The sequence below is a fragment of the Podarcis bocagei genome (assembly GCF_964188305.1).
Source record: "Podarcis bocagei genome assembly, chromosome: 5".
In the NCBI taxonomy this organism is placed as follows: domain Eukaryota; kingdom Metazoa; phylum Chordata; class Lepidosauria; order Squamata; family Lacertidae; genus Podarcis; species Podarcis bocagei.
This window is the reverse complement of record NC_138129.1, coordinates 40,755,491-40,770,633: the sequence shown is the minus strand read 5'-3', so window position 1 is coordinate 40,770,633 and position 15,143 is coordinate 40,755,491. Positions and strand designations below refer to the sequence as shown.

The following is a 15,143-nucleotide window of genomic DNA, read 5'->3' as shown; positions in this document are numbered from 1 at the left end:
GTCTGCAAGCCTCCCGCGCCCGGCAGGAGGTCCCGCCGGTGCGCGAGGCTTGGGGCGGCAGCCTGTCGCCCGAAGCACGGGGAGCCCTCCGGAGGGCTCCCCCGCTTCGGGCGAGTGTCTGCAAGCCTGGCGCGCCCGGCAGGAGGTCCCACCGGGTGCGCGAGGCTTGGGGTGGCAGCCTGTCGCCCGAAGCACGGGGAGCCCTTCGGAGGGCTCCCCCTGCTTCGGGCGAGTGTCTGCAAGCCTCGCGCGCCCGGCAGGAGGTCCCACCGGGTGCGTGAGGCTTGGGGTGGCAGCCTGTCGCCCGAAGCAGGGGGAGCCCTCCGGAGGGCTCCCCCTGCTTTGGGCGAGTGTCTGCAAGCCTGGCGCACCCGGCAGGAGGTCCCACCGGGTGCGCGAGGCTTGGGGCGGCAGCCTGTCGCCCGAAGCACGGGGAGCCCTTCGGAGGGCTCCCCCTGCTTCGGGAGAGTGTCTGCAAGCCTGGCGCGCCCGGCAGGAGGTCCCACCGGGTGCGCGAGGCTTGGGGCGGCAGCCTGTCGCCCGAAGCACGGGGAGCCCTTCGGAGGGCTCCCCCTGCTTCGGGAGAGTGTCTGCAAGCCTGGCGCGCCCGGCAGGAGGTCCCACCGGGTGCGCGAGGCTTGGGGCGGCAGCCTGTCGCCCAAAGCAGGGGGAGCACTCCGGAGGGCTCCCCCTGTTTCGGGCGAGTGTCTGCAAGCCTGGCGCGCCCGGCAGGAGGTCCCACCGGGTGCGCGAGGCTTGGGGCGGCAGCCTGTCGCCCGAAGCACGGGGAGCCCTTCGGAGGGCTCCCCTTGCTTTGGGCGAGTGTCTGCAAGCCTCGCGCGCCCGGCAGGAGGTCCCGCCGGGTGCGCGAGGCTTGGGGCGGCAGCCTGTCGCCCGAAGCACGGGGAGCCCTTCGGAGGGCTCACCTTGCTTTGGGCGAGTGTCTGCAAGCCTCGCGCGCCCGGCAGGAGGTCCCGCCGGGTGCGCGAGGCTTGGGGCGGCAGCCTGTCGCCCGAAGCACGGGGAGCCCTTCGGAGGGCTCCCCTTGCTTTGGGCGAGTGTCTGCAAGCCTCGCGCGCCCGGCAGGAGGTCCCGCCGGGTGCGCGAGGCTTGGGGCGGCCGCCTGTCACCCCGAAGCACGGGGAGCCCTCCGGAGGGCTTCCCCTGCTTCGGGCAGGTGAGCGCAAGGCTTGGGGTGGCAGCCAGGGCTGGGGGGGAAATTTTTTTTAAAATTCATTTCCCCCCCCCCAAAAAATGAGGTGCGTCTTATGGGCCGGTGCACCTTATAGCAGTGTTTCCCAACCGGTGTTCCCCGGCACACGAGTGTGCCGTGAGACACCGGCTGGTGTGCCGCGAGATGCCTGGAGGGAGGCGGGCGAGTCGGGCGGCGAGAGGCGGGGCGGGGGCGGCGAGGAGAGGCCGCGCCTCCTGCTGCTGCCTGGCGCTCCTCCTCGCAGCCGGCAGCGCTGCCTGGGCGCCTCCGCGCGACTCTGTCTCGCTGGGTTTGGTCTCCCAGCAGAGACGGGTCACACGCGCCCCTCCCTCCCTCCCTCAGCCTGCGCGGAGGCGGATTGAGCGCAGCTGAGAGGAGCTGCCGAGGGAAAAAACGTTCACTTTTGTGCGTCCCTCCCGGCGTGACGCTGCGCGCTGACGTCACGGGGCGGGGCTTTAATGGTGGTGTGCCGCGAGATTTTTTTTTAGTACACAGGTGTGCCGTTGCCCAAAAACGTTTGGGAAACACTGCCTTATAGGACGAAAAATACGGTATATTACATTTTACCTTATAGTCAAATGACTTACATTAAAATAAGTAATGTTCCAAAGGGAGTTTAAGATGGTGCATCATCTAGATTTCACTTCACAATACTTTTCTTCTCATGTAGAGAAGTGATGTTCATAAGAGTGAAATATGCTTGAAATTCTCTCATTGAATGTAGATAACTGAGGCTGAAATCCTGTGCACAGTTGCTTGGGAATAATTGCCACTGAACTCTACAGGATCAGTTTGCTAGTTTTCCTGTTCAAAGGACTTCTATGCACATGACCGCTTGTGATTCATGTGTCTATGTCTTGGACTGTAAGTGCAAATTTGAAACTTTTTGCAAGCAAGCAAGCTAGTAAAAAACCTCTGTAGAAATACAATTTATGATGACATGGCCGTGTCGACAAAGAACCATGCAATGAGTGGATTAAGGCAAGATGAAACCATTGGCAAGAGCAACTACTTACATTGACAGACTCTTTGCCATTGTACTTCACTCGGATCCTGGGCTCTTGTATGACATCCAGGTTGGACCCTGTGACAGTCAGAGGTGTGTGGCCGCTGTGGGGAAGCAGATGACATTGGGTTAATAAGGTTTGGCAAGGGGGACTGGGGCAGAGCCCATTGCCCATGTTTCTGGCAAATACAAATGCTTGTTGAACTCAGCAATATGTTTTCTCCAGGCTGTATAGGAACTAGGTGACAAACCGGATTAATATACCATCACCCTGACTCTGGCTAGAGCTGTCTTGCAAGTTAATTGGATTTTCTAGTATCATCTGTCCCCCTAGTGGGCAGTCACCTCTCCCCGTAACATTTCTTAGGGTTGGCAGGAGGAAAAATATAAAGATCCAGGACTAAATAAATAACAACAATGAATTTGTTAGAGTGCTTAATGGTTTATACAGTGATGCATGCTCCGAAGAAAGAGAAGTGTCATATTATATAGCTCTTGCAGAGAACAAGTTGCTGTTTTGCTAGCCCTCCTTCCTCTGTAATTCCCAGCAAAATTATTACACACAGGGCAAGAATTTACATGGAAGAAATGGTTGTCAAATAAGTGAAAAGAGGACTATGATGGCCAAAGCAAGTGACAGCAAAGCTGCTCATCAAGGAACTTGAGACCATTTCCTCAGCTGAAACACTCAGCACAGCTCAGCTCATTTGAAAATCAACCAGTAAATTTCTTTTTAACCTCCACAGTAGCAGAGATGTCAGGGAGGAGTGGGGAATTATGGTTGTTCCACATTAGAAGTTAAAAAAAGACCCACAGCCAATCCAGCCTGCTATAAACACTGACCTTATGCAGAGCTTATTTGGAATAGGCTAAGCACCTGAAAATGACCTTAACATATGAAAAAAGACAACAGCCCTGCTGTATTTGAGAAAACCAGCCCCTCAAAATTCCTACGCAACTTATGAGTGCCTTCACAATCACACTTAGCCCAGCCTGAGTCTATGACTTGGCAGACTACTGAATCACTTCTGTCCAATAAATGTTATCTTCAGTTTCTCCTGCAATGAATTTATAGTGTACCAGAGATCTGCTCAGCTCCAGTCACTCAAATTCTTCTCCCACCCTTCACGCTATTCCTGGCCTTAGGCTGATGAGAAGGTTGGCCACTACTAGCCAAGTCTTTATTTTGTCTTCCCTACATCCAAAAAGCCAAAGTTTGACATGACCTAGGGGGGCTCATTATAGTATTTTTATAAGGTTAGAGGAGGTTGGGGGACTGGTCAGGCAAGTTTCTTTGAAGATGAAGACCAGCTGGTCACTTTAGTACCCTGCCCTGATGAGCTTTTCAAAGCGATGAGCTGGGTTGCAATAACTGCATCGAGGTGAGAAACAACCAAAAAAAGGGGGGGGGGACGGGGCTGGACTGGAAAGTTGCTGTGTTGAGTGAGTTGGAAGCTGGAGGGGAGATGCCGCAAGAGCTGATGATAGAGACATGTCTTGCTCTGTGCTGGATTGAAAGCTGTGACTAATAGAGAAACAATATATTATGGGGTAAAATGCTCTAAGCCCCTCCATCCGATGTTCAGGCTGTGTATATGTGTAAATAAGACCACATATCTTCAAGCACAGTTCCTGTGCCACTGAGTGCACAGAACTAGTTTCCCTAAGGTGCTAGAAGTGGAAGTTTTAAAAAGTTCTCATACTGATTCCCCCCCCCCCCCAGTATGACGTATACAATGTTCCCAGTGATGTCTAGAGTCAAGGCAGAATCTCCTCTTAAGATTTCACTTCTGCTCATTTATGTAGGGAACAGTTCCATCTCCCCAGATGTCCAGTTTTGTTTTCAGTGTGAAACTAATGTATAAACATTTCATACTTTGCGTGCAGCTCTACAAAAGCTAAAAAAAGTTATAGCAGTGAAGAAACTGACCCAGCATTTTAGATAGTGGTCTATCAGCTCCTGCACTTTAGTGTGCTCCTGGAATGTGTAGCTGTGCATCTTTAGGCAACCGGTATGTTTTGATCAGCTTTTTTTTTTTTTAACTCTCTGGTGCTCTTAAGAAGGAGGCCTTAATGAGCAATTGTGCACTTCTCCAGCAGATGGGAGTGATCACAGGGCTCCATTTGCTCTCCCAGAATCTTGTCACAGATTGCCATGGTTGTAATTGCCTCAGTAATTACAATTGAGTTAATAACTCTTATTTTCCAACTCAGGGAACAGGGATGTTCTAACCGCCTAGCAATGATGAATGCAGGTCTGTGGATGGGAAACGTACTATTCCAGATAGTTTGTACTTTTGCATTATGTTGAACAGGAATGAAGTGGGATCCCCCACCCCACACCACCAGAGAGACTTCTGAGCTTCTGCAACTACGTAGGAACATAGGAAGCTAATTTATACAGAACTACTGTTCAGAGGCCCAGCAATCATAGTGCACTGCTCTGAGGGGCCTAATTCATCAATATGCCCAGGTCATTTGAGTCCAGAAAATCCACAAGAATGGATGTCCCAAGCTTCTTGGAAGATCAGACCTCATCCATAAATCTGCAGTATTTACACAGGTGGAATAAATCCCCAAGGAGCCTGAGAAGCTGGGTGTTGACAATAGCAAGCAAAGCAATGGAAAGGAATTATAGGTAATAGTCCTTTTTCTTCACATAAAGAATTTGGCTTTGCTGAACTGAGTCATAGACCATGTTTTCTTTGCTCTGTGTGTTTTTAAATCAGTGTTTTTAAAGTTAGTGTTGATTCTAGAGTCATCACCAATAAGTTTCCAAGGGCTGAGAGGGATAGGAAGTGGGAGAATCTGAAGAAAGTGACACATAGTTCAGGCTTTCATAATTCCTTAAAACTTTTGCTGTACTTAAAAAACATACACAAGTTGAATGGACTTTTGCATTGTCATGTCTATCAAATATATTATAGAATTTGCATCTGCAAAGAGGTATCTTCAACAAGAAACTAATCCAATCAGATTTTTCCCTTCTTGGTTTATAGAAAGAGGCATTTAGAGAGGAACTTGGAATGAATTAAAAACAAAACAACCACCCCCCCATCATTATTTCAGTATAGCAATTATGAGCAACTGTTTCAATTGTTTTCAAACGATGAAACACTTTCAGCAGATACTAAAGATGCTTAATGGGTTTTGCAAAAAAATAATAATATTAAGATTACTAATATCTATCCCTTTTATTAAAGATATTTGTGGAGACGAGTATTATGTGTGCCTTTTATATCTGTTCTAGAGAACAAGCCAATATAATGCCAATTCTTTCCCACTCCTTCACACCTAATATTTGTTTTATTTGTTCTTTTTGGGCTTGGAACAGGCAATAGCCTGGCCAGAGGCACAATCTGATGAAAACGCTAGACTGAGAAGATCACTGCTCATCACCCATAGTATGCATGCTATCAGCTGTGTAGCCAAGTATGCTACTTTGAACTATGATACCCCAGGATACCAGAGTGAATCTGCAATTTCAACCTATTTCAAGTCCCAATTACACACCTAAAGCAAGGTATCAAAATGGTATTGTCACATGAAACATAGTCTGACTCATTTTACCACACAATCATCTCTGTTTTTTAACTGCTACGTGAGGTTGGACAACTCTCTCACTGAGCACCTTCCTCACAGAATGGTTGAATTCTCATAGAACTGAAGCATGATCCAAAAGGAAAAAATTCAATACATTTTGACTCACTTGAAGCCCCACTGACTCCCAAAACATTGTAATCCTTGCAAAAACTGTGGCTTTGAACCAGGGTCGTCTTAAGCATATCCGGTGCCGTGGTGCAAAGATCTGCGGCTCTGCTTTGAAGCAATCCTTCCAAAACTACAAACAGCTTTGATAACTTTCACCACTGTTGGGAAGCTGGGGGATTAGCCATGTCCTGATTCTAACCATTTGCTCTCCTGGTGCTTCTGCTGTTAAAAGAGTCCAGTTACCTGGCAATGCTCCACTCAGGATCAATACGTTGAACTCTGGGGTCATCAATGTACTCAAACTGCAACGTGCTCTCTAACTGGGCCCGGTCCACACTGACTGAGACATGGACAGAGCCAAGGCCATGAGTGGAAGGTGCTGACACACACACAATTTCATTTATGGACCTCCTGTAAAAGAGAAGAGAGAAGTGGAACCTTTCACAAATACGAAGGCAATCAAGGGGCAGGTAACAACAAGCACTCAGGATGACCCACAGATAAAATGAATTCATTGGGCTCAATCTACCAAATACAAATGGGTGACAACCTTTGTGGAGAGATGTAGTGCCCACCTAACAGATATGGTAGCTACCTGAAGGCACAAGACAAATAATGCCACAGTACAAGGCCTAACCAACTGAAGGCATTACAACTTTTTGCATTCAACGGACACAACTCATTGTAATATTAAGACTGGAACTTGCTCAGAGTTTTAAATTTGCTGTGGTGTTTCAAGTGTTCCAAGCATGTGGTAGAGTCCTATCTATTCAGTATCAGGTTACATGTGGGTCCTTCCTGAATTAAAAACACCCTTGGGTGAAAACCTTTTTTCATGGAGGTTAGGCAAAAGGCTGACTAATGTGTATGTGTGTGAAAGAAGCTGGGATGGAAGGTTTGCATGCCCCTGTACTCCTGACAGTTTGTTTCTCAACGGAAACAGCCTTGGATGGGTGTAGGTTTGAGAAAAGAAATGGGCAGGGAAGGGTTAATTAAGGACGCTTCCAGACTGTCACTATATTTAGGTGGGAGTCAATCACATCCTGACAAATTCCAGGCTGCGCAATTAAAGCTGATTTCGAGCTGTTGCAAAACAAACCTGCTTCCTCAAAAAGGTTGAACTTTTAATGATAAGGAAAGTGATGGGGACAATGAACAGACAAGTGTGGGATAGCACTTGCTTGATGCCACATCATTTAATCTGCCTGCAAACAAATCAAGATGAATTAAATAGCCTAGGTTGCCTAATCTTTCCATGAACAAATCAGGCAAAAAACTCATTAAATAGTTGTCTAGAAGTGACCACTTTCTGCTGTTAGTTTGCTCAAAATCAAAATCAACCCCAGCAAAAGATATGGAGAACCTGTACATTTCCCCTAAGGGTTCGACAGTGTTCAGTCAAGGGTTCGACACTGTTCGACAGTGGAATTTGCTACCAAGGAGTGTGGTGGAGTCTCCTTCTTTGGAGGTCTTTAAGCAGAGGCTTGACAACCATATGTCAGGAGTGCTCTGATGGTGTTTCCTGCTTGGCAGGGGGTTGGACTCGATGGCCCTTGTGGTCTCTTCCAACTCTATGATTCTATGATTCTAAGGGTGGGAAAGCAGCTAGGAGAGAGGAGTGATTCTGAGCTAGCAAATGTCAGGAAAAGAGATAGTTAAATCATAAGACTTGCATGCCACAGTGAGTATATGCCCCAGAAATACAATCCTGACGTGTAAATGTGCAATCATACAATTAGAATTCTGAAGGTTCTTGGCCTTCTTAAGAAAAGCTGTAATAAACATGATTAACCATAATATATTAATAGTAATACTGCTTGGGTCAAGTGTGATGTTGGCACACAAAAGCAGGAGGAAGATTCAGTACAAGGTATGAGCTTCAAGTTAGACTGCAGTGATAAAAACATAGGTCATGTTGGAGCTGGATCAATAGTTTCAGCCCAACTTGAGGGGGGGCAATTTGGAAAGAGGGAGGTTGAAAAGAAACTGCCCTCACAAACTGGGGTGGATAGGAGAAATCTCATAAATACTTCACAGGGGTGGAGCTTGGCTTACTTTACTTAAAAGTGAGGTGGTGACAGCAGCAAGTGTATGTTGTGACAGGACTTCCTTATCCTGCCATGGGCATTCTGGTCAGCCCCAAGCCAGGAAATGAGACAGGAGCAGCTATGTAAGACTTTTCAGACTTTAAAAAAAAGCAAGAGGAAGAAATATTACCACCTCATTTTTAAGTAAAGTAAGCCAAACTCTCCCCTTCCAATGCAAAAAAGGTTCAAAAATTTCTCATGCTTCCCCTTCCAACAGCCAGTAAGCATTCTGTTTTAAGGATCATACAACTCAAATTTATATGTGCGTATCATGAGCCCCACATCCCTGTTGGGACAGGCCATGACCTGGCAGTCTCAGACTGAGGAGGAGGCGACAGAAGTGGGGGAATTGTGGGGACCAGGTATAGAGGATGCAGGTTCTCCCATTTCCACCTCTTCTGCTGAGTGTAGAGCCTCATTAGGAACAACCCATTAGGGATGGCTGAGCCAGAGGTGGCAGGGACTGAATAGGAGTCAGAAGAATGAGTGCATTTCTCTTGCCAAGCACTGTGCACTACTTCAACTGATGGGAACAGATTCACTCACCCAGACAGAACGCATTCTCGCAAGGCAAAGGTGTCATATGAGTAACCTTGCCATACCTCATCTATAAAAACTTGACAGGAGGGGTGTGAGGACTTGTTGGGACATCTTTGTTGTTTCTGCTCAGTTCTAAGTTTCTAGCCTGGCTCCTGAATTACTGAATCCTACTGCTATTGAGTAAAGATCTCTAATGTGCAGTTAAGAGCCTCTGTTGATGTGTTTTTGGCAAGAGTCAGTATATTCTCTCTCTCTCTGTGTGTGTGTGTGTGTGTGAGAGAGAGAGAGAGAGAGAGAGAGAGAGAGAGAGAAGACAATAGAAGAGGAAGGAGGTAGAAAGGGTAACAAGAGAGCGAGAAGGAATGGAAGATGCAAAGTAAAAAAGGAAGACTAAGTAGAGTTGTAGAAACAGCTACAATTATTTATCTTGGGCTTCAGAATAAGTCAACTCTGCTTAGAGCTGAATGATTCCTAGCTAATATCTGTCATGTCCTAGCTATTCCCTGCCACCAGTGGCCTCATGTGAGTACAGGCATTTTAGCATGCTAGAGACCAGACTTCAGAGAAGCCTGCTTAGCCCTTGTGTGAGATCCAAAGCGACACATCACTGCTGGCAAAGAATTACTGCAAGCTCCCTGTGATCAGTTAATTAGCTTTCTGCGCTATTACCATGTCGTCATGGTGAATCTCCCCACTCCTCCGATCAGAGGCAGGAGAATAGAGGGAAGCTGTAATTATAGTGAATCTCATTAGAAACTGCTTCATCTAATCAGTCTCCCTGCACATCATGAGTACATGCCAAGTTCATCACCTACAAACCGTGCAATAAAAAAGAGAGAAGGGGGTGGGAAGAAACAGGCCATGTTATGACCTTGTATGGAAAGGCTGGAGTAAACAGCATACTGCTGGATTCTCAGCAGTGTTAGTTTACAGGTTATATGGAGTAATTAGATCAGTGAATTAGGAGCAATGCCTAAATATAACCATTTATTTATATGGATTATTATGCTGGACCAAGTCTGGCCTTGGAAGCCAGACTTGAACTGCACACTGAAATAAAATATTCTACAAAAATTCTACCTACAGACCATTATAAAATAATAATTTTGATTACCAGGAAAACTATTCCCTCTAGCCTTGGTAGCAGAGTTGTAAAGGCTTACTGGTAGCTATGCCCTTGAAACCTTAAGCTGTTCGAATGGGACATTCAACATTCCAGAGCCCTGGATGGCCAGAAAATTAAAAGAACGTATCCCTTCTACTTCTTGTTACAAAAGTGGAGCCCCCAGGGGGTACTCAAGGGCACGAGGTACCGGCACCTCTTTTTGTTGTTGTTAAAAAGTGTGGCACCTACTGCAACAACTTCATGGTGAGTACTGGCACCTATTTTTCTAGGAAAAAAGCATTGGCTACGTCCCAGCACTAGTTTCCAAGAGAGCTTCTACACAAGTCAAGACTTAAAAAGACATCAGAGAACCAAAGGCTGTGAAGAAGAAATCTCATCTACAGATATGAAATGAAATAGGTGGTAAAGTTTAACTAAGCATATTCTGTTTTCCTTTTTATCTGTTCCAAAGGTATAAATGAACCCTTTATTGAATGAGATGAGGAAATACTAAATCCATTAAATCCTACTCACTCATTAACATGCTGTCCCTAATCTACTGCTTCCCAGTCCAGGCATAAAATGGGTGCTCAGCTGTTTTATCTCTTCAGAGGCTGCAGAAAGCAGCAATTCCCATATATTATGCCTCCATAACACAGCTTGGGAAAAGCTGGTTTTATAGCAGGTGAAAGGAGAAAGCAGAACAGGCAAGTGACATTGTACTTCCTCATCTCACCATGTTCCCTCTATCCTACGAACAAGCAACAGATCCAAGTGGGGAAAATAGACCAAAAGGTGGAACCTGGCTTTCCACATCCCTTCTTGAACAATGCACATACATTTCCTACTCCTCTGAGCAACTATTTTATCACTTTTACTGCAGATACATTTATATCCTACATTTCTTCCATCATGGAACTCAAGGCACCGTGCACAAGTACTGACTGGCAGTCCCTGTCTAGGGTTTTCCCAGCCCTGCTTGGAGATACCAGGGATTGACTCTGGGGCCATTTGTGTGCCACACACATGCTGTTCCACTGAGCTGCAGCACCATATGACTTCAGACTAGGCCCCGATAACACTTTTCCTGTGAACATATGAACATGTCCCCCATACTAGGACATTTGAGGTGGGGATGGAGTGCCACTGAGTATAAGAGCCTTTGTGACTAGCCCAAATTCCATAGCTCTTCATAAAACCTGGAAAGAATGTTTTTCGTATTATGAAATCTTTGGAACAGTTGATAAAAAGCTACACTAGTACTATAATGCAGAAAGGCATATGTCAACAGATGCTTATTAATGATCACTGTAGCTCATATGAATGGTGCATAAATCAGGGTGTATCTATCAATGTACTGTATATTTTTAAAATGACAAATAATGTAGTATGCATTTTTCCAAAAAGAGTAAAAGTGGTGAAATATGGAATTCATCCCAGAAATAAAAACAGGTATTTGTTGGTGACAGCTCAAGTTTCAATAAGAAAAGAGTAACACTTTATCCTTAGTCTCTGTCACTTAGAACTTTCCCCACCATTCTGGCAACTGCCAATCTTCTGCTACATCTACAATCAGGATACCAGAGTGGAAAGAGATGCCTATAGTTCTTTCAGGATTGCATTTATTCATGAGACAAGGGGGGTGGAGATACTTTAAAGAGATTTTTACAACAGCAGAACATGCTTGGGATCTGCAGAAGGGGCAGGATTTTACTAAATGAAAATAAAGCAATGGATAAAATGAATAAACATTAAACTGGCTCATTGCTATGCAATGCTCATTATTGTCAGTGACAGGGTAGCTTAAGGTGATTAAGAAGATATTGGGCATATAATAGCTGGAGTAGCTGAAACGCTGCCCATGGAAGCACAATTACAATAACACACACTGATATCCATGATACCCTTACCCATAAAACTCGCAGGTCTGGTTACCCAGCAACACCGATACACTGCTGCCAGCCCCCAGAAAATGGCCAGCGATGGTCACCATAGTCCCTCCTGACTCTGGTCCACGGCTAGGACTCAAGGTGCTCACTGCAGGGTTCTTGGAAAGAAAGAAAAGAACAAGATAATCTGCTATGGTGTGATGCCGTTGCATATAAGACTACAGCATTAAGTTGCATTTCTATGTGAAGGTAGGTCCTTTGGTTGAAGACATGAAAAACATGACTAAATATAGCTAGCTGGAAGAGTCTGTATCCAGTTGTATTTCTTTCTTTCTATCCCTCCCCTCAATTTTCTTTAATGTAAATAACTCCCCCAATTTGGTGCTTGGATGTGGGAAACTGCTATCCATACTTCTGCTTGTCCTGTGCCTCAAAAGCACAGATCTGAGTGGTTTTCCCTTTGCTCTGATCCTTTCCCCACTCTTTAGTGCTAAATTGGAGCAAACATCAATCCAGAGAAAACTGAAATTGCTGTTTGCTCTGACTGAGTGCGAAAGAAGGGTTTTCCCTGGGGGAAAGCAGTGGGACAAAAGGAAGTGTGGATAAACCCTGAGGCTCAAAACATCACAAAACAATAAAAGTTGCTTAGCTTGGGCCTAGGCACTATTGTGAAGCCTAGCCACGTCACAGGATTTTCGTGAGGAAAAAACACTGCTCTGGACTCCTTGGACAAAAGCAATGGAAGACATAGTAACAATAAAATAAAACCATCAATGTCACAGATCACAAAAATATACATAAACATAGAAGTTTTATGAACTGTTAGGATTTGAAATGAAACTATTTTAGAGACTGCATTTCTCCCCATGCAGAACTAAAAGAATTAAGGTCAATCAACGTGTTCATAATTAGTGACTGCTACTTATTCTTACTAAATAAATATGAATAAATCAGGTACAGCTTTGTTTTTAGTCCATGGATATAACCAAATTGTTTTGCTAGTCTGTTCCCCACAATGACTCATATCCGCTGTTGGGCAACATCCATTCTGAATTCCCTGAACAGTACTATCTTTGTTCAATAACAGACAGTACAGTGAATATGACACACTTCATACTACATATAGTATGACAGACTCTCAGATCATGGTATTTCCCAGAAGGCAGCATCCAAACTGCCATATAAAATCAACTCAGTGGTCAAACTAATCCAGTGCCCTGGCTCTGAAAAGTGACCTACACTGAATGTTTCAGATATGCTTTCCCCAGCTTTGGGGGATTGGAAGGCATTCGAAGAGGCTATATAAGGAACAATCAGAGGGATAGGTTTTATCCAGATATGAGACTTACATCTGGGCCTGAGTTTTATGCTACATAATGATGCTCTAATGACAGCATTGTAGTCTAGGTAGGTGATTGAACTCAGTATAAATAAGTGCTTATCCCAGTTCCTGCCTAGCCTACTGAATGGCTCTTCTGTGTCATGATTTCTCTCCTCTATACAATGTAGATAATGACGCTGACTTCTAGAGCAAAATGCTCTGAAATCTATCAATGAAAAGCACAGCATCGTTAATATTAAATAGCACTTAACACAGGGTGGTTACGGCCCTGAACTCCTAAGAAATGTAAAATGCACAATTCTATGCAATTTTAGATAACAATAGACAGGATGGCTATTGCAGAAACTGGCAGGCTTTAGGTCTCACATGGTCTGCAAGGTGTCTTAGTTTGTTAGGCTATTTTGTTTCAGTTTTGAAGATTCTGGCCCTCATGATATATCAAGCCAAAATAAGAAAAAGGCTCAAAATTATGAGGAACAGTAATAAGAAGCTCAAATTATTTTCGCTTGTTATGATTTCAAAGACAGAGCAAGGTTTTTGAGGGTATCTCCCCAGAATATAAATACTGTAAATTAAATGTAAGAGACCTAACATGCTGCAGTTCTCCATTCTTGAAGCTAATGTGCAAATTAGATTAATCCCACATAATGAAGTATTCAAATTAGTTATGACTCTCCCAGTATCCCCTGGTGCTAAACAAAGTCGCCTTTCCTTGGGCCAACTATCCCCCATGTCTTGGCTAGCAGCCAACTTTTTCACTGTGATTCCCCTAGTATTTTCTGATACACTTACCGATTATTATGCTGGGATAACAAGCTCTGTCTACATAAACAAGGAATTTCAGGGTGTTTCAGTCAGACACCCTTACTGACTCTCTTAAATCACTGTTTTCCTCTATGAATTCTGAACATCCCACCTAGAGTCACAACCCTGCTGCTGTTTACGTAATGGTTTGTCCAAGGATGAAAGGGGGAGGACGACAGAATTTATCTTGCATGGGGTGATTGACTCCTATTTTGCTTCAGTTGATTACTCACCTCTTGAATCAGACTCAGAAGACTGTCAACCCAATACAACTGATGTCTTATGGCCAAATAAAATGTGGCCATTTTACATTTGCTACTTCACGTCTAACCTGCTCACACATACATGTATAAGGTGGGAAGGGTGTCTAACTGTCACATCAAAAAGGAGCACTGGTGTGGAGAGCTAAACCTTCTCTCCTCTGGCCCTTTGATCAAGCTCCTTTTTCTCCTGCCAGATTTAATACCAGAGAAGAGGAAGACTTAGACAAAAGAACACAAATGCTGGACTAACTACATGGAATCAAGGCAGGGCAAGGAGAAGACAGTGGTCGTAATTCTGCTCCCCTTACCTACACATTGCCTTTAATGTTCAAATTAGACATTCTCTGCTTTATACACGAATGGGAAAGACATGTGAACAAGCAAACGGGGCAGCTGCCATCATATCTAGTTTGGCCGTAAAACATACAAGCAAAATCTGTTTAGTGTCAAGTATAGGAAGAGAGTGTTGAAGTTGAGCCCCACCTTCTGCCATCTCTCCATCTCATTACAATATTTAAGTACCACTGACTTGCCTTTATGAAGCCTGTGCCAACAGAGAAGCAAAAAAATATAAAAAAATATCCAGGCAACAGGAGAAGGCTTCTTCCATTCATAAAAAGGCCTTGCAGTGCAAAGGATGATAACTTACAACATATGTTGAACATGTTGCTGCAAGGTGTTACATGGAGCTTCATCTTCACAACTGCCTTCACTCATGCACTGGCTATTACTTTACATGGCCCTAGACTGTTGGCCTTCTGTACAGTAAAATAATTGTTGTTCAACAAGAAGCAGTTTGACATGGACCAATACAATGAATGCTCTGTACCTCTGGCACTAGCGACGTGACTTCTTCTGATGCTGAAGGGTTTGAATACAAAAGGGAGTTCTAAGCTGGGCGAGGAAGTCCTATGGTCGGCTTGCCAGCTCAAACTCAGCAGACTATGTTACAGAATATCATTACTTCTATTAGACTATTTAGAGACCTTACATAAGAAACTGTGAATGGTCTCAACTCCCTTTCTAATAAATTGATGGAGGTGAAACCTGCTTCCACTGCAGGTACTATTTGCATAGCTGTCAAAGTTTCCCCTTTTTAAAGGGAAATTTCCTTATTCTGAATAGGATTCCTCGCAAGAAAAGGGAAAAGTTGACAGCTATGACTATTTGCTATGATACAACA

At 44.8% G+C, this 15,143-nt stretch overlaps 1 protein-coding gene across 2 annotated transcripts in view; it reads right to left on the bottom strand.

Moving 5' to 3' along the window:
- Positions 1–15,143, bottom strand: part of PLXNA2 (plexin A2) — a 412,046-nt gene that overhangs the window by 77,291 nt on the left and 319,612 nt on the right. For both annotated transcript variants that reach the window (XM_081195162.1, XM_081195163.1), the window contains exons 15-17: positions 11,573–11,709; positions 6,174–6,341; positions 2,230–2,323 (exon numbers count right to left, since the gene is read on the bottom strand). In XM_081195162.1, the coding sequence (XP_081051288.1) occupies positions 2,230–2,323; positions 6,174–6,341; positions 11,573–11,709 (399 nt within the window). The remainder of the gene's footprint in view (positions 1–2,229; positions 2,324–6,173; positions 6,342–11,572; positions 11,710–15,143) is intronic.